The sequence below is a fragment of the Anomaloglossus baeobatrachus genome, chromosome 2, assembly GCF_048569485.1.
Source record: "Anomaloglossus baeobatrachus isolate aAnoBae1 chromosome 2, aAnoBae1.hap1, whole genome shotgun sequence".
NCBI lineage: Eukaryota > Metazoa > Chordata > Amphibia > Anura > Aromobatidae > Anomaloglossus > Anomaloglossus baeobatrachus.
Window position 1 is genome coordinate 699,194,240 of NC_134354.1, and position 18,355 is coordinate 699,212,594.

Here is an 18,355-nt window from a genome sequence, read left to right on the forward strand (position 1 = left end):
AGGCGTGATATCAGCCAATGGGGAACTGGCAGACAGGTCATGAGTCCCCTCGTTCTGTAGCTAAATTCATAACTGTCACAATGAGAGCATTGGCGTCCGCCTACGACGCTCCCAGGCAAAGTTATGGCCCATATTCCATGTTGGGATATTGTCCATAACTCAAGCCAGGGGTGGAGCAGTGCTCCCTGTGAGGTCACGAAGGTAGGAGGGGACCTGGATTGGCCCAGGTTGATAACCCTACTTCGGCCATTTTCCAGGGTTCTTTTCGCTGGGGGCACGTGTAGGAAACATCTGTGGGAAGGATCCTAGAAACCTGGTCTACAGCGCCCCCCTGTGGCCAGACGCAACAAGGTAACTGCTGGAACTGTGTATGCCTGTTTGTAACCCATGCTTTGATTGTAACTGTACTCTGACATATGTATATTCTGTAGATTCCCTATTGTATATATTGTAGTTTCTAGTGTGCTTTAGGCTGATTAAATTATATAATTAATCTTGGGCTGTTCTGTTATCTCGATCTTGAATCCCACGTCTGTGTGTTCGGCTAATAGTTACCGTAAATCGGTTGGTGGCAGCGAATTGTGCCAAGGATTATTGTGGGGAGGCCAGTGAGATTCGGGGAGATTTTATATATTCCGCCCGCGGAGGTCGGGGGAATATATACCCTACTCTCACCGGGGACCCTTCAATAATCGGCATAAGTAGTATAGCGGCCTCCTTGCTTATGGTCAGGCAATTCCATAATTGGCCTGACTATAAGAGGGGCGCTAGAGAGCGCGTCACGTGCTCTGTCTGTCGATCGGGAGGTATAAAGGAGGGGTGACCCCCACTTGTTACCCCCCGATTGTGACGTACTGGTAGCCAGCGCGGGGGATTTCTGAGTGACCCCCCCGGTGGTTTGTGACATATTGGTGGCATAGCGGTGGGATCGAGATAATAGTGTGTGTGAGTGTGAGACCCATACTCCCAGACACTAAAGACTGCCTGCAGCAGCTGTGGCTGCTGGGGTCTTCAGACTAGCTCAACACTAGAGTGTCAGAGTGCAGATACTGTAAGGTGTGTGGAGGCATCAGGTGTCAGTTCTGTGTCAGTGACCAAAAGTCTGCAAGAATGGCTGATGGCACCAGGAGCAGAGCTATGCAACTGGCCAATGCTAAAGCAGGAGCCGAAGAGAGGGAGGACGGTGCTGTGGACAGTAATGAGGAGGTTGCCCACGAGTCCTCCAGGAGCTCGACGCCAGAAAACCGTTCTGCAGAGGACAGCGCACAAGCTGGCAATTATGGACAAGATGAGGAGCAGCTCACCCAAGGGTCCTCAACGAGCCAGATGCCAGCCCTCCGCTCTGCAAGGGACAGTGAATCACCAGGCTCCGCAGCGGGCCGCAGATCACCACGTGCCATTCCACCGAGCCTGGGAGGCTCGGATAGCCTTCTTCAAATGGCTATGGCCCTTCTCCAGGCTGGAGACCAGAAGGGCTACAAGGAACTCCTGGCAGAGCGCAGGGCAGAGCGGCAGGCAGCGCGTGACGCTGAGGCTGCGGAGCGGCACGCAGAGCGTGAGGCTGCGGAGCGAGAGCGGCAGGCAGCGCGTGAAGAGCGAGAGCGAGAGCGACAGGCAGACCGTGGCTACCAGCTGCAGCTAGCTCAGCTCCGGCCCTCATCAGCCACATGTGACCTTCAAAACACCAAACTTCCAAAGGTCCGTGTTGAGGACTTCCCAGTGCTGGAGAAGGATGGAGACTTGGACTCTTTCCTGACTGCTTTTGAACGGACTTGCTTGCAGCACCATCTGAACAAGGACCAGTGGGCCAAATACCTGACCCCCCGTTTAAGGGGTAAGGCCCTGGATGTCCTTGGGGACTTGCCTGCTGTGGCAGATCAGGGCTACGACACCCTCAAGCGGGCCCTGATCCAACAGTACAACCTCACCCCGGAGTCCTACCGCAAGAAGTTCCGGAGCCTACAGAAGGGACCAAAGGACTCCTGGGCTGACCACAGGCGGGCACTTGCCCGAGCTGCCGACCACTGGACCCAAGGCCTGCAGCTTTCCACCGGACCGGAGATCCTGGACTTGTTCATCACGGAGCAACTCTTGTGGAACTGCCCTGAGGATCTCCGCCAGTTCATCCGAGACCAGAAGCCAAAGGGGTCCACGGCTACAGCTGCCCTTGCCGATGACTACACCAACAACCGGGCCCCTGAGGCCAGGAGAGCGGCCACCAGCAGCGCCTGGAGAGGGGGTAAGATGAATTCTGCGACTGCCCCACCTGCCCCTAGACTGCAGGGGGTGTCCCCCTCAACTCCCCTCTCCCGGCCCGTGGCAGAACCAAGACGGTGCCACCAGTGCAACCTACCTGGACACTTCAAGGCCATGTGCCCTCAGCGTCCCAAGGCCCCGGCTCCGTCCCCGTCCCAAGGGCCGCCCAAGGTGTATTGTGTGGGTGGGGGTGGTGGTAGGTCCCTGGACAGCTTCCAACCTGTCACCGTCGGCCGGTCTGTGACCATAGGACTGCGAGACAGCGCCTCGGAGGTGACTCTGGTGCGGCCTGAGATGGTGTCCCCCCAAGACTTGATCCCTGGAAAAACCCTCGCTGTCTCCGGGATTGGAGGCACTGACCCGGCGCTGCCTGTTGCTGACATTTATGTGGACTGGGGCGCAGGGCGAGGGGTGAGGGAGGTGGGGGTAACTGATCGGATCCCCGCAAACGTGCTACTTGGGACAGATTTGGGGCAGATAACCTCCCAGTTTGGGCCCCAACCAAGGGCTGAACCTTCAGCCCGTACTGACATGCCTCCGGACAATGTTAATGTGTTATCTATGAATGATGTAAGGGAGGAGGGAGTGAACTCTGATATTTCTGCTTGCACAGACACCATAGACACACACACAGCTGCAGCTGTGACAGGGGAGGGGGTCAGAGAAAGGTGTGACAATGCCTCTACAAGTAACCAGCCTGTGAGCTGGGATCTGTTGCCCTCTGCAGGGATAAGCAGAGAGCAGGGTGCTGCAGGGGGAGGACCAGTGTGTGGGGTGGGGGCTACCACAGCAAATGTGGGGTCCCCAGAGATTTCACAGCGGGGTTCTGTTGCTGCAGGAGGGGAACAGGCAGGTGAGATTGGGGCCGGTCCAGGAGCGGAAGTGCTCCCAGGTAAGATCTCGGTGCATGGTTCCCCCACAACCGGGGTGTCAGGAAGCCAGGTAGGTCTGCCTGAACCGGCGACTTGGTCAGGAACGGAGGAGGAGCAGGCACGACCCACGGTCGCAGCGGCTGTGGCCGCTGTCACCCGCAGTGGGAGTGCTGGAAGCCAAGGGGCCTCCCGGAGGTCCGATAGCTCTTCCCCTTCTGACCAAGTGGCAGCCGAGTCAGGTGGAGGCCAGGACACAGGTCCCGGGGTACTGACTGAAGATGTGACAGTCTCGTCGATTCTGGCCACATCTAGTCAGGGGTTTCAGGCAGCGTTAGAAGCTGACGACAGCCTGAAAGCTCTTAAGGAGCAGGCGGCACAGCCTCCCTCGGACCCGGAGCGAGTGGTCTGGGACCAAGGACGGCTGTACCGGGCCACGGTCCAGCAGGGTTCACCGGAGGCGTGGCCCAGGGACCGACAGTTGGTGGTACCCTATCCGTTCCGGACGGAGTTGTTGCGGATCGCACATGAGATTCCGATGGCCGGACACCTAGGGATCGCTAAGACCAAGGCCAGGTTAAACCAGCATTTCTACTGGCCAAAAATGGGGGCCGATGTGGCTGCCTACTGCCGTTCGTGTGAAACCTGTCAGAGAGTGGGGAAGGCGGGGCCACGCCCCAAAGCCCCACTGGTATCTCTGCCAATCATCGATGAGCCTTTCAGGAGGGTGGCTGTGGATCTGGTCGGCCCGCTGGCCATCCCCAGCAGCTCCGGGAAACGCTTCATACTGACGGTAGTGGACTATGCCACCCGGTACCCAGAAGCAGTGGCCTTGTCGTCCATTCGGGCTGACAAGGTGGCCACCGCATTGCTGGAGATTTTCTCCCGAGTGGGTTTTCCCCAGGAAATGCTCACTGACCGGGGGACCCAATTCATGTCCCAGCTGATGGAGGCCCTCTGTAAGCAAGTCCAGGTGCGACATCTGGTGGCCAGCCCGTACCATCCACAGACTAATGGCCTGTGCGAGCGGTTCAATGGCACCTTAAAGCAGATGCTTAAGAGGTTGGTCGACTCCCATGGGCGTGACTGGGAGCGGTATCTCCCACACCTGTTATTTGCTTACCGGGAGGTTCCACAGGCCTCAACAGGATTCTCACCGTTTGAGCTCCTGTACGGGCGACGTGTGCGGGGCCCCCTGGCTCTGGTGAAAGAGGCTTGGGAAGGGGATTTGGCCACCCCTGGAGTGTCGGTTATCGAGTATGTCATGCGCTTCCGGGACAAAATGCAGGCCTTGACGCAACTGGTACACGACAATATGGCTCAAGCCCAGGCCGATCAGAAGCGTTGGTACGACCAGAACGCTTGTGAGAGGACCTACCAAGTGGGTCAAAAGGTGTGGGTACTGGTCCCCGTACCACAGGACAAGCTTCAGGCAGCCTGGGAAGGCCCATACCTCGTGTACCAGCAGCTCAACCCTGTAACGTACCTGGTCACCCTGGACCCTGCCCGTGGAAGGCGGAAGCCCTTCCATGTGAACATGATGAAGGCACATCATGAGCGGGAGGCATGTGCGCTCCCCGTGTGCAACCTGCCCGAGGAGGGAGAAGCGGAAACCCTCTTGGATATGCTAGCCCAGGTTAGGGCAGGCGGATCCATTGAGGATGTGGAGGTTGGCCACCAGCTCTTGGAAGACCAACGGTCCCAGCTGTGGGCCACCCTCCTCCCCTTCCGGGGGTTGTTTACCAACCAGCCCGGAAGGACTGACTTGGCTGTCCATCACGTGGACACTGGGGATCATCCCCCGATCCGGCGTTCAGCATATCGGGTCTCCCTGGAGGTGCAGCAACACATGCGCCAGGAGATTGACGAGATGCTGAAGCTGGGGGTGATCCAGGCATCCAACAGCGCTTGGGCCTCGCCTGTAGTCCTCGTCCCTAAGAAGGACCGAACCACTCGGTTCTGCGTGGACTACAGGGGGCTCAATGCGGTCACGGTCGCCGATGCGTACCCAATGCCACGCATCGATGACCTGCTCGATCAGTTGGCCGGGGCTCAGTACCTGACCATCATGGATCTGAGCCGGGGATATTGGCAGATCCCCCTGACTCGCAAGGCCAGGGAACGCTCTGCCTTTATTACCCCATTTGGACTGTACGAGTCCACGGTGATGCCATTCGGGATGAGGAATGCCCCTGCCACTTTCCAGCGGATGGTCAACACCCTGCTCAAGGGACTTGAAGGGTACGCGGCCGCGTACCTGGATGACATTGCCGTCTTCAGTCCCACCTGGGAGGACCACCTAGAGCATCTAGCACAGGTGCTCAGGCGGATCCACCGGGCAGGTTTGACCATCAAGCCGGGAAAGTGTCAGCTGGCCATGAGCGAGGTCCAGTACCTCGGTCACCGGGTAGGTGGGAGAACACTGAAGCCCGAGCCTGAGAAAGTGGAAGCCATCGCATCCTGGCCCACCCCCAGGACCAAGAAGCAGGTGATGTCCTTCTTGGGGACCGCTGGGTACTATAGGAGGTTTGTTCCATGCTATAGTAGCCTGGCAAAGCCCTTGACGGACCTCACCAAGAAGAAGCTGCCCTCTGCAGTCGATTGGACAATGGACTGCGAGACAGCCTTCCGGGCCCTAAAGGACGCCCTGTCCAGCCCGCCCGTGCTACAGGCAGCCGACTTCACGCGGCCGTTTGTAGTACAGACCGACGCCAGTGACTTCGGCCTCGGTGCGGTGCTCAGCCAGGTGGACTCTGCGAGCCAAGAGCACCCAGTCTTGTACCTGAGCAGGAAGCTGTTACCAAGGGAAGTTGCCTATTCCACGATGGAGAAGGAGTGCCTGGCCATAGTGTGGGCCCTGCAGCGTCTGCAACCCTATCTATACGGGCGCCACTTCATCGTGGAGACGGACCACAATCCCCTCAGCTGGTTGCACACCGTCTCTGGGACGAATGGGCGATTGTTGCGATGGAGCCTTGCGCTCCAGCAATACAACTTCACCATTCGCCACAAAAGGGGCCGTGACCACGGTAACGCAGACGGGCTGTCCCGACAAGGAGAGGTCGCGGACGGGCGCACGGGGGAACACCGGAGTGTGCTGCCCCCTAGCGCCCTCAAAAGGGGGGAGGTGTGAGGCAAATCCCGGGATATGAAGATGAATTATGACTCCAGTCATAATCTCTCATCACTCCCTGGCAGTGCCCCCTCCCTTCTTGTTCTCAGTGTTCCACTTACACCTCCATGGCCATGTCCTGTGATATGGAGATGAGGTGGTGTGGGAACAATGGACACAGGATGACTCCCTGCCGTCACCCTGTAGTAGGAGCTGCTATCTAATTAGCAAGGCTCTGGAAGTATCCAGACAGAACGACTCCAGTAAAAAATGGTTCATATCTCGCAAGCCATATTTCCGATAAATATGGCAACCATAAAAATGGTGTCCCCGCATGCGGACGATGCCGGCACACCCTTTTTATGGGAGCAGGACATTGGGAAATGCCCCAGGCGTGATATCAGCCAATGGGGAACTGGCAGACAGGTCATGAGTCCCCTCGTTCTGTAGCTAAATTCATAACTGTCACAATGAGAGCATTGGCGTCCGCCTACGACGCTCCCAGGCAAAGTTATGGCCCATATTCCATGTTGGGATATTGTCCATAACTCAAGCCAGGGGTGGAGCAGTGCTCCCTGTGAGGTCACGAAGGTAGGAGGGGACCTGGATTGGCCCAGGTTGATAACCCTACTTCGGCCATTTTCCAGGGTTCTTTTCGCTGGGGGCACGTGTAGGAAACATCTGTGGGAAGGATCCTAGAAACCTGGTCTACAGCGCCCCCCTGTGGCCAGACGCAACAAGGTAACTGCTGGAACTGTGTTTGCCTGTTTGTAACCCATGCTTTGATTGTAACTGTACTCTGACATATGTATATTCTGTAGATTCCCTATTGTATATATTGTAGTTTCTAGTGTGCTTTAGGCTGATTAAATTATATAATTAATCTTGGGCTGTTCTGTTATCTCGATCTTGAATCCCACGTCTGTGTGTTCGGCTAATAGTTACCGTAAATCGGTTGGTGGCAGCGAATTGTGCCAAGGATTATTGTGGGGAGGCCAGTGAGATTCGGGGAGATTTTATATATTCCGCCCGCGGAGGTCGGGGGAATATATACCCTACTCTCACCGGGGACCCTTCAATAATCGGCATAAGTAGTATAGCGGCCTCCTTGCTTATGGTCGGGCAATTCCATAATCGGCCTGACTATAAGAGGGGCGCTAGAGAGCGCGTCACGTGCTCTGTCTGTCGGTCGGGAGGTATAAAGGAGGGGTGACCCCCACTTGTTACCCCCCGATTGTGACGTACTGGTAGCCAGCGCGGGGGATTTCTGAGTGACCCCCCCGGTGGTTTGTGACAGTGTTGATCATAAAAATTCCACCAGGTCAATGAGTTTCACCTCCGTAGTCTTGTCTGCATTGGTTGGTCTCTAAAGGTACCATCACACATAACGAGATCGCTAGCGAGATCGCAGCTGAGTCACGGTTTCTATGACGCAGTAGCGATCCCATTAGCGATCTCGTTATGTGTGACACCTACCAGCGATCAGGCCCCTGCTGTGAGATCTCTAGTCGTTGTAGATTGGTCCAGGCCATTTTCTTCAAAGGTGATGTCCTGCTGGGCAGGACACATCGCTGTGTTTGACACTGTGTGACAGGGTCACAGTGACTGCTGAGATCGTTATACAGGTCGTTACTGCGACCTGTATCTTCTTTGTCGCTCCATTGGGAGACCCAGACAATTGGGTCTATAGCTTCTGCCTCCGGAGGCCACACAAAGTATTACACTTTAAAAAGTGTAACCCCTCCCCTCTGCTATACACCCTCCCGTGCATCACGGGCCCATCAGTTTTTATGCTTTGTGTTGAAGGAGGCACACATGCACGCAAGCTCCACAAGTTAGTCGGCAGCAGCTGCTGACTATATCGGATGGAAGAAAAGAGGGCCCATTACAGGGCCCCCAGCATGCTCCCTTCTCACCCCACTCTGAGTCGGCGGTGCTGTTAAGGTTGAGGTACCCATTGCGGGTACACAGGCAGGAGCCACATGCCGTTTTCCTTCCCCATCCCTTACAGGGCTCTGGGTGAAGTGGGATCCTAAACGGTCTCCAGGCACTGGGACCGCGCTCCCTCCGCAGCCCCTGGGGGAATCTGCTGGACAGGAGCCCGGGTATCGTCAGGGACATGGCCCTGCTACTCTGAGGTACTCTGTGTCCCCTTGGGGACGGCGCATAGAGCGCCTGTTTGATACACGCTGCAGCAGCTGCTGGGTGTGTTGGTGCGCCGGGACTACCGCGCTGGCCGCGCTTGTTTGCCGGCCGCGCTTATAACTCGAGTCCCCGGCTTTTGCGGCCTAGTGCCGCATATTCCCGCCCCCTGGCCTGCCAGTCAGGAGTAAGGGCGGGACGCTGCACGGAACGTCAGCGCTGAGGGCAGGAGCATACTTTGTATCCTCCTCCCCCCTCACTGTGCACAGTGGGACACCAGATTCCCGCACTTTTTAGTGCACGCCCACGGCTCCCTCTTCCTCACAGAACGCTAGCAGCCATTACTAGCAGCACGGCTGACGCTGGGGATCTTCAGAGACGAGCTCCAACAGCTCTGGGAGCCCAGGCAGGGAATCTGGTGGTCACACAAACGCTGAGGGCGGTCGGTAAGCAGCACCTGTTACTAGGTGCTTGCTCCCCTGGGTGCAGAAGTGTATATTTATATCCATACTTTGTATACATTTACTCTGTACGGCCGCACTGTTGCCTTGGCTATATACCCTCTCTGATTGCTCTAAAAGGAGACAACAGCATGTCGTCCGAAAAAAGCAAGGGTGCCAGGGCACAGGTTTACTTTGCAACCTGTACCTCATGTGCGGCTATGCTACCTGCAGGTTCCTCCTATCCTCATTGTGCGCAATGCTCGGCCCCTGTGACACTCACTCAGCCGGAGCCTTTGCCACTGGTGGGACCCTCGGCCCAGGTGGAACAATCGGCTGCCACCGTCCAGGTGACAGGGACAGAGTTTGCAGTATTTGCTGACAAACTTTCTGAGTCTATGGATAGATGGTCTGCTAAGATTCTAGAGGCTCTGCAGTCCAGACTAGTAACACAGATCCCGGGCACTGTTGAATCATTGTCCCCAGGTCCCCCTAGGTTGGAGCAGCAAAGTGCTCCTGGGGCGATTCATAGCTCCCACGGTGAGGACTATGACACGGACCGCAGTCCCAGGCCAGCTAAGTGGGCTCGCCGGGAGCTTCACTCGACTTCATCACAGTGTTCAGGGTCTCAGCATGAGGAATCTCTGGAGGATGAAGCGGAGGTGGCAGATCAGGGCTCTGATTCTGACGCCGCTCTCAACCTTGATACACCTGAAGGGGACGCCATAGTAAATGACCTTATAGCGTCCATCAATCAGGTGTTAGATCTTTCTCCTCCAACTCCTCAGATTGAGGAGTCAGCTTCTCAGCAGGAGAAATTCCATTTTAGGTTTCCTAAACGAGCACGGAGTGCATTTCTTGATCACTCCGACTTCAGAGATACAGTCCAGAAACACCGAGCTTTTCCAGATAAGCGCTTTACTAAGCGCCTTAATGACACACGTTATCCCTTTCCCCCTGACGTAGTCAAGGGTTGGGCTCAGTGTCCCAAGGTGGATCCTCCAGTCTCCAGACTGGCGGCTAGATCCATAGTTCCAGTGGCAGATGGTGCATCACTCAAGGATGCCACTGACAGGCAGATAGAGCTCCTGATGAAATCCATCTATGAGGCTATAGGCGCGTCTTTTGCTCCGGCATTTGCAGCCGTATGGGCACTCCAAGCTATCTCAGCTTGTCAGTCTGAGATTAATGCAGTTACACGTGCCTCTACTCCACAGGTTGTGTCCTTAACCTCTCAGGCGTCGGCGTTTGCGTCCTACGCCATGAATGCTGTCCTGGACTCTGCGAGCCGTACGGCGGTAGCATCCGCCAATTCGGTGGCAGTCCGCAGGGCTATGTGGCTACGTGAATGGAAGGCAGACTCTGCTTCCAAGAAGTTCTTAACCGGTTTGCCATTTTCTGGCGACCGCCTGTTTGGCGAGCAATTGGATGAAATCATTAAACAATCCAAGGGAAAGGAATCGTCCTTGCCCCAGTCCAAACCCAACAGACCTCCACAAAGGAAGGTACAATCGAGATTTCGGTCCTTTCGGACCTCAGCCAAGTCTCTATTCTCCTCGTCCAACAGGCCACAGAAGGGTCAGAGGAACTCTGACTCATGGCGGTCTAAGTCACGTCCTAAAAAGACCGCCGGAAGAACCGCTCCCAAAGCGGCCTCCTCATGACTTTCGGCCTCCCCAAACCGCATCCTCGGTCGGTGGCAGGCTCTCCCGCTTTTGCGACGCCTGGTTGCCACATGTCCAAGACCGATGGGTGAGAGGCATTCTGTCTCACGGTTACAAGATAGAATTCCGCTCTCGTCCTCCGACTCGTCTCTTCAGAACATCTCCGCCCCCCGAGCGAGCCGATGCTCTTCTTCAGGCGGTGAGCACTCTGAAAACAGAAGGAGTGGTGATCCCGGTTCCCCTTCAGCAATGGGGTCAAGGTTTCTACTCCAACTTGTTTGTAGTGCCAAAAAAGGACGGATCTTTCCGTCCCGTCCTGGACCTCAAGCTGCTCAACAAACATGTGAACGCGAGGCGGTTCCGGATGGAATCCCTCCGCTCCGTCATCGCCTCGATGTCCCAAGGAGACTTCCTAGCATCAATCGACATCAGAGATGCTTATCTCCACGTGCCGATTGCACCAGAGCATCAGCGCTTCCTGCGTTTCGCCATCGGGGACGAACACTTTCAGTTCGTGGCGCTGCCCTTTGGCCTGGCGACAGCCCCTCGGGTCTTCACCAAGGTCATGGCATCCGTGGTGGCGGTCCTGCACTCGCAGGGACACTCGGTGATCCCTTACTTAGACGATCTCCTGGTCAAGGCCCCCTCTCAGGTGGCATGCCAACACAGCCTGAACATTGCTCTGGAGACTCTCCAGAGATTCGGGTGGATCATCAATTTCCCAAAGTCAAAATTGACTCCGAGCCAATCGCTGACATATCTCGGGATGGCGTTTCACACTCTCTCAGCGATAGTGAAACTTCCGCTGGACAAACAGCGTTCGCTGCAGACAGGGGTGCAATCTCTCCTTCGAGCCCAGTCGCACCCCTTGAGACGCCTCATGCACTTCCTAGGGAAGATGGTGGCGGCAATGGAGGCAGTTCCATTTGCGCAGTTTCATCTGCGTCCACTTCAATGGGACATTCTCCGAAAATGGGACAGGAAGTCGACGTCTCTCGACAGGAACGTCTCCCTGTCTCGGACAGCCAAGGCCTCTCTTCAGTGGTGGCTTCTTCCCACGTCTTTGTCGAAGGGGAAATCATTTCTGCCCCCATCCTGGGCGGTGGTCACGACAGATGCGAGTCTGTCAGGGTGGGGAGCGGTCTTCCTCCACCACAGGGCTCAGGGTGCCTGGACTCAGCCAGAGTCCTCCCTGCAGATCAATGTTCTGGAGATAAGGGCAGTGTATCTAGCCCTAAAGGCGTTCCAGCCGTGGCTGGAGGGCAGGCAGATCCGAATTCAGTCGGACAACGCCACGGCAGTGGCATACATCAACCACCAAGGCGGCACACGCAGTCGGCAAGCCTTCCAGGAAGTTCGGCGGATTCTGCTGTGGGTGGAAGCCACAGCCTCCACCATCTCCGCAGTTCACATCCCGGGCGTAGAAAACTGGGAAGCAGACTTTCTCAGTCGCCAGGGCATGGATGCAGGGGAATGGTCTCTTCACCCAGAAGTGTTTCAAGAGATCTGTTGCCGCTGGGGGAAGCCGGCCGTCGACCTAATGGCGTCCCGGCACAACAACAAGGTCCCGGCATTCATGGCACGGTCTCAAGATCACAAAGCTCTGGCAGCAGACGCCTTAGTTCAGGATTGGTCGCAGTTTCGACTGCCTTATGTATTTCCTCCTCTGGCCCTACTGCCCAGAGTATTACGCAAGATCAGGTCCGACTGCAGCCGCGCCATCCTCATCGCCCCAGACTGGCCGAGGAGGTCGTGGTACCCAGATCTGTGGCATCTCACGGTGGGTCAACCGTGGGCACTGCCAGACCGTCCAGACTTACTGTCTCAAGGGCCATTTTTCCATCTGAATTCTGCGGCCCTCAACCTGACTGTGTGGCCATTGAGTCCTGGATCCTAGCGTCTTCAGGGTTCTCTCAAGAGGTCATTGCCACTATGAGACAGGCCAGGAAACCAACGTCCGCCAAGATCTACCACAGGACGTGGAGAATCTTCTTATCCTGGTGCTCTGATCAGGGTTTTTCTCCCTGGCCATTTGCCTTGCCCACTTTTCTGTCCTTCCTTCAATCCGGACTGGAAAAGGGTTTGTCTCTCGGCTCCCTTAAGGGACAAGTATCGGCGCTATCTGTGTTTTTTTAAAGCGTCTAGCCAGGCTTCCGCAGGTCCGCACGTTCCTGCAGGGAGTTTGTCACATAGTCCCTCCTTACAAGCGTCCGCTAGAACCTTGGGATCTGAACAGGGTGCTAACGGCTCTTCAGAAACCACCTTTCGAGCCAATGAGAGAGATTTCTCTTTCACGCCTTTCGCAAAAGGTGGTCTTCCTAGTGGCAGTCACATCACTTCGGAGAGTGTCGGAGCTGGCTGCACTGTCATGCAAAGCCCCCTTCCTGGTGTTCCACCAGGACAAGGTGGTTCTGCGTCCGGTTCCGGAATTTCTCCCTAAGGTGGTATCCCCTTTTCATCTTAATCAGGATATCTCCTTACCTTCTTTTTGCCCTCATCCAGTTCACCAATGTGAAAAGGATTTGCACTTGTTAGATCTCGTGAGAGCACTCAGGCTCTACATTTCACGCACGGCGCCCCTGCGCCGTTCTGATGCACTCTTTGTCCTTGTCGCTGGCCAGCGTAAGGGGTCGCAGGCTTCCAAGTCAACCTTGGCTAGATGGATCAAGGAACCGATTCTTGAAGCCTACCGTTCCTCTGGGCTTGCGATTCCTTCAGGGCTGAAAGCCCATTCTACCAGAGCCGTAGGTGCGTCCTGGGCATTGCGGCACCAGGCTACGGCTCAGCAGGTGTGTCAGGCGGCTACCTGGTCGAGTCTGCACACTTTTACAAAACACTATCAGGTGCATGCATATGCTTCGGCAGATGCCGCCCTAGGTAGGCGAGTCCTTCAGGCGGCAGTTGCACACCTGTAAGAAGAGGCCGTTTTTTCGGCTCTTTTTATCGAGGTATTCTTTTACCCACCCAGGGATTGCTTTTGGACATCCCAATTGTCTGGGTCTCCCAAAGGAGCGACAAAGAAGAAGGGAATTTTGTTTACTTACCGTAAATTCCTTTTCTTCTAGCTCCTATTGGGAGACCCAGCACCCGCCCCTGTTCCCTTCGGGCTGTTGTTTTTTTGTGTACACATGTTGTTCATGTTCATTGTTCTTTGGTTCATGGTTCAGTTCTCCGAACATCCTTCGGATTGAATTTACCTTAGACCAATTTATAAGTTTCCTCCTTCCTGTTTTGGCACCAAAACTGATGGGCCCGTGATGCACGGGAGGGTGTATAGCAGAGGGGAGGGGTTACACTTTTTAAAGTGTAATACTTTGTGTGGCCTCCGGAGGCAGAAGCTATACACCCAATTGTCTGGGTCTCCCAATAGGAGCTAGAAGAAAAGGAATTTACGGTAAGTAAACAAAATTCCCTTCGTTCCTGCATCGTTGGTAAGGTCTGACTGTGTGACATCTCACCAGCGACTTACCAGCGATCCTTATCAGGTAGCATCATTTTTGGGATCGCTGGTAAATCATGGTGTGTGACTGGGCCTTAAGGCTAGGACCACAGTACTTGCACACTCTTTACTATACTTTGCTATAACTTGCAAACACTGCTCTGACGCTGACTAGATCCGGCCCACTGTAGTGTTTCTTCACTAATCCAGTGCTCCAAAGAGGCAAAGCTCCCTCTGCTAGCTTCATGGGAAAGCAAACCATTCAAGCCAGCGTCGAATCCAGGCTGTTAGCCTGAATTGTCGATCATTAGGCGTGCACTAGCCCCCCAGCGTGGAGGCAGGGCAGCGGTGCACTCATGAAGATTGAGTGACACTCGCTACTCCTTTAAACAATAGATACATTTTTTTTTTTTTTTTTTTTTTTTTTTTTATGGATTACTTTTTTATCATATTACTTATATATATCTATATATTCTATTTGTATAGGTGCAGCAAAGACGCCAGGAGCTGGAACAAGCCTTGGGGATTAGAAACACATAAAACAAGCTACCTTTTGGATGAAATGAACAGAGTGTACCTCACAGCCAACTTCACGACATCTTCTTGAGGCTTTAGAAAGCTGCTCTGGATTGTTCTGGATTTGAGGCCTCTATCAAACAACTGACATGTGGATTAAGGACACACTAATAGTTATTTATACTGTCCTCAAATGTTACAAATATCAGAAAAGACCAGAAAATATTTTGAGGGCTAGACTTGTGTTATATTCTGAAGGATCAAGTACATTTATTTTTAGACTTTCCCATATGTCATTTTTTTTATAGTTTTATGTAACAACGTCCATTATGTTTAATATAGTATTTTCTCTGCGCCCCTCAGACAGAAGAGACATCTACTGTATCTTTTGTAGCCATTATCTATGTGCGCCGTATATATTTGATATACACACACCGTAGACGCCGGACGTATCCAGGAACGAGTACCTTACACTTGCAGGGTCATCCAGTTGGATGGCCGCCTCTCTGGCAGCTGCAAATATGTGACAGATGGGAGCACTGTGCATACAGAGCTGTCGGCTGAGATGTCACACGGTTGTACTAAAAAGAAAATAAAGTATACCCTTTTTTTCCCTTTAGCTGAAAATGTTACAAGTCTTTCGAAAGTGGTCAGTAGATTTCAATAAAGGACGACTCTTATGCAGAGGAGTGTACAGTAACATATTCGACAGCATTTGTATTCTGAGGAACCGGCTCTTAATATGCTGCTTAGCTCTCCGGGGTGTATCCCTAGAGGCTCACCAACCTCCCTCACTGAATGTGCCCCGAGCACCTCTATTCTCATAAAATGTAGCCTTTTTATTTTTGAGCGGATTATGGTTTTGATGGACCAAAATATTGTTTTGTATCTTGTAGTCATTGCCAAGTTTTAATAAAAGCAAGTTCTAATTAACACCCGAATCTGACCTCATTGTAGGCACGAAAGTTACTGCTTACATTGTAATAGAGTTTTCTTAACTGAGGCTGAAGAAATATAGTTCTTGTTCATTTAAATGGGGGACACAGGAACGTGTTCTTTTGACGACTGTCTCGAAAGCCTTCGGATCACCATCGACATTCTTTCTTGCCTGGCATGGCTAATCAATCAACAGAAGTCCTCTCTGACCCCGAAAGCGTGTCGATGGTGATCTGAAGGCTTTCGAGACAGTCGTCGAGAGAAGAACACGGTCCTTTGTTCCCCAATGAAGAGATTTTACGGTGAGTACACAAAAATCCTTCTATTACCCACAGTCATAGCCAAAAGTTCTGGCACCTTTTGAAATTGTTCCAGAAAATTAAGTTTCTTTGTCGCTCCATTGGGAGACCCAGACAATTGGGTGTATAGCTTCTGCCTCCGGAGGCCACACAAAGTATTACACTGAAAAAGTGTAACCCCTCCCCTCTGCCTATACACCCTCCCGTGGATCACGGGCTCCTCAGTTTTATGCTTTGTGTGGAAGGAGGCACACATCCACTCATGCTTTCCCATTTTAGTCAGCAGCAGCTGCTGATTTTATCGGTTGGAAGAAAAGAGGGCCCCCACAGGGCCCCCATCATGCTCCCTTCTCACCCCACTACGTCGGCGGTGCTGTTAAGGTTGAGGTACCCATTGCGGGTACAGGGCTGGAGCCACATGCCGTTTTCCTTCACCATCCCTTAGAGGCTCTGGGAGAAGTGGGATCCTGACCGGTCATCCATTTACTGGGACCGGGCTCCCTCCGCAGCCCTTGTGGGAATCTGCCGGACAGGAGTCTATGTATCCTCAGGGACAGGGCCCTGCATCTAAAGGTACTCTGTGTCCCCATGGGGACTGTGCATGGAGCGCTTGTTTCACAGACGCTGCAGCAGCTGCTGGTTTGTGAAGACCGGGACTTCCGCGCCGACCGAGCCTGTTTGTCGGCCGCGGTATTAAATTTAGTCCCCGGCTTCATTGCGGCCTAGTACCATAACTCCCGCCCCCGGGCCTGCCAGTCAGGGGTAAGGGCGGGACGGTCGACCTGACGTCGGCAGTGAGGGCTGGAGCAGACTTTAGGTTTCCTCCCCCCCCCCCTCACTGATCACTGTGGGCCCCAGATTCCCGCACTTTACTAGTCGCCGCCCACGGCTCCCTCCTCCCTGGAGAGCTCCGGCAGCCCCATTTTTACACACATTCTGGCGGTGGAGGATTTTCAGGAACGAGCTCTGCAGCTCTGGGAGACCTAGGCAGGGAATCTGGTGGACACACACTCCGCTTTGGGCGGTCGGTAAGCCACACCGGTCACCCGGTGCTGGTCCCCCTAGGGTGCCGGAGTGTGTAATATATATATATATATATATTATATTATATTATATTATATTATATTATATTATATTATATTATATTATATTATATATTCTCTGTTCGGCCGGGTTGTTTACTTTTGGCTATATACCCTCAGTGATCACTCTCCTAGGAGACAACAGCATGTCGTCCGCAAGGACGCTAAGGCAAAGGGTTTTTTTGCAACCTGTACCTCTTGTGGGGCTATGTTACCTGCGGGTTCCACCTACCCTCACTGTGAGCAATGCTCGACCCCTGTTGCACTTGCTCAGCCGGAGCCTCGGTCACTAGTGGGCCCCTCGGCTCAGGCAGACCCTCCTGCTTCCACTGTCCAGGCGGCAGGGACAGAGTTTGCAGTTTTTGCTGAGAAACTCTCTGAGTCGCTTTCACAATCCATGGCTCAGTCTATGGACAAATGGTCTGCCAAGCTACTAGAAGCCTTGCAGTCCAGACCGGTCCTTACACAGGCCCCGGGCACTGTTGGATCATCGCCTCCAGGCCCCTCTCGGTCTGCGCCGCAGCGTGCTCCCGGGGTGGCCCCTAGGTCTCACGTGGAGGACTCCTGCACGGACCACAGTCCCAGACAGGCTAAGCGGGCTCGCTGGGAATCTTCCCCGACTTCCTCACGCTGCTCGGGGTCTCAGCTTGAGGACTCTCTGGAGGACGAGGCGGACGTCGCAGCTCAGGGCTCTGACCCTGACGTCGCCCTTAACCTTGATACACCTGAAGGGGACGCCTTAGTAAATGATCTTATCTCGTCCATCAACCAGGTGCTAGATCTTTCTCCCCCACCTCCACCTATAGAGGAGTCGGCTTCGCAGCAGGAGAAACACCAGTTTAGGTTTCCCAAACGTACACGGAGTGCGTTTTTCGATCACTCTAACTTCAGAGATGCTGTCCAGAAGCACAGAGCATTTCCGGACAAGCGCTTTACTAAGCGCCTTAATGACACACGTTACCCCTTCCCCTCTGACGTAGTTAAGGGTTGGGCTCAATGTCCCAAGGTGGATCCTCCAGTCTCTAGACTGGCGGCTAGATCTGTAGTATCAGTTGCAGATGGCTCATCGCTCAAGGATGCCACTGACAGGCAGATAGAGCTCCTGGTGAAATCCATCTATGAAGCCACAGGCGCGTCTTTTGCCCCGGCCTTTGCAGCCGTGTGGGCACTCCAAGCTATCTCAGCTTGTCTGTCTGAGATTAATGCGGTCACACGTACCTCTGCTCCGCAAGTTGCGTCTTTGACTTCTCAGGCGTCGGCTTTTTCGTCCTACGCCATGAACGCCGTCCTGGACTCTGCTAGCCGTACAGCGGTGGCATCCGCTAATTCAGTGGCAGTCCGCAGGGCCATGTGGCTACGCGAATGGAAGGCAGACCTGCTTCCAAGAAGTTCTTACCCGGTTTGCCGTTTTCTGGCGACCGATTGTTTGGCGAACGATTGGATGAAATTATTAAGGAATCCAAGGGAAAGGACTCGTCCTTACCCCAGTCCAAACCGAAGAGACCTCAGCAAGGAACATGGTCACGGCTTCTACTCCAACTTGTTCGTGGTGCCAAAGAAGGACGGATCATTCCGTCCCGTTCTGGACCTCAAACTGCTC

At 54.2% G+C, this 18,355-nt stretch overlaps 1 protein-coding gene across 1 annotated transcript in view; it reads left to right on the plus strand.

Annotated features, from left to right (window-relative positions):
• The window catches only part of SMARCD1 (SWI/SNF related BAF chromatin remodeling complex subunit D1), a 91,412-nt gene extending 76,039 nt beyond the window's left edge, over window positions 1-15,373 (plus strand). Inside the window, 1 exon segment of the mRNA XM_075334553.1 lies at window positions 14,409-15,373. Within this exon segment, the coding sequence (XP_075190668.1) occupies window positions 14,409-14,462 (54 nt within the window). The 3' untranslated portion in view covers window positions 14,463-15,373.
• Window positions 15,374-18,355: the final 2,982 nt, after the last annotated feature.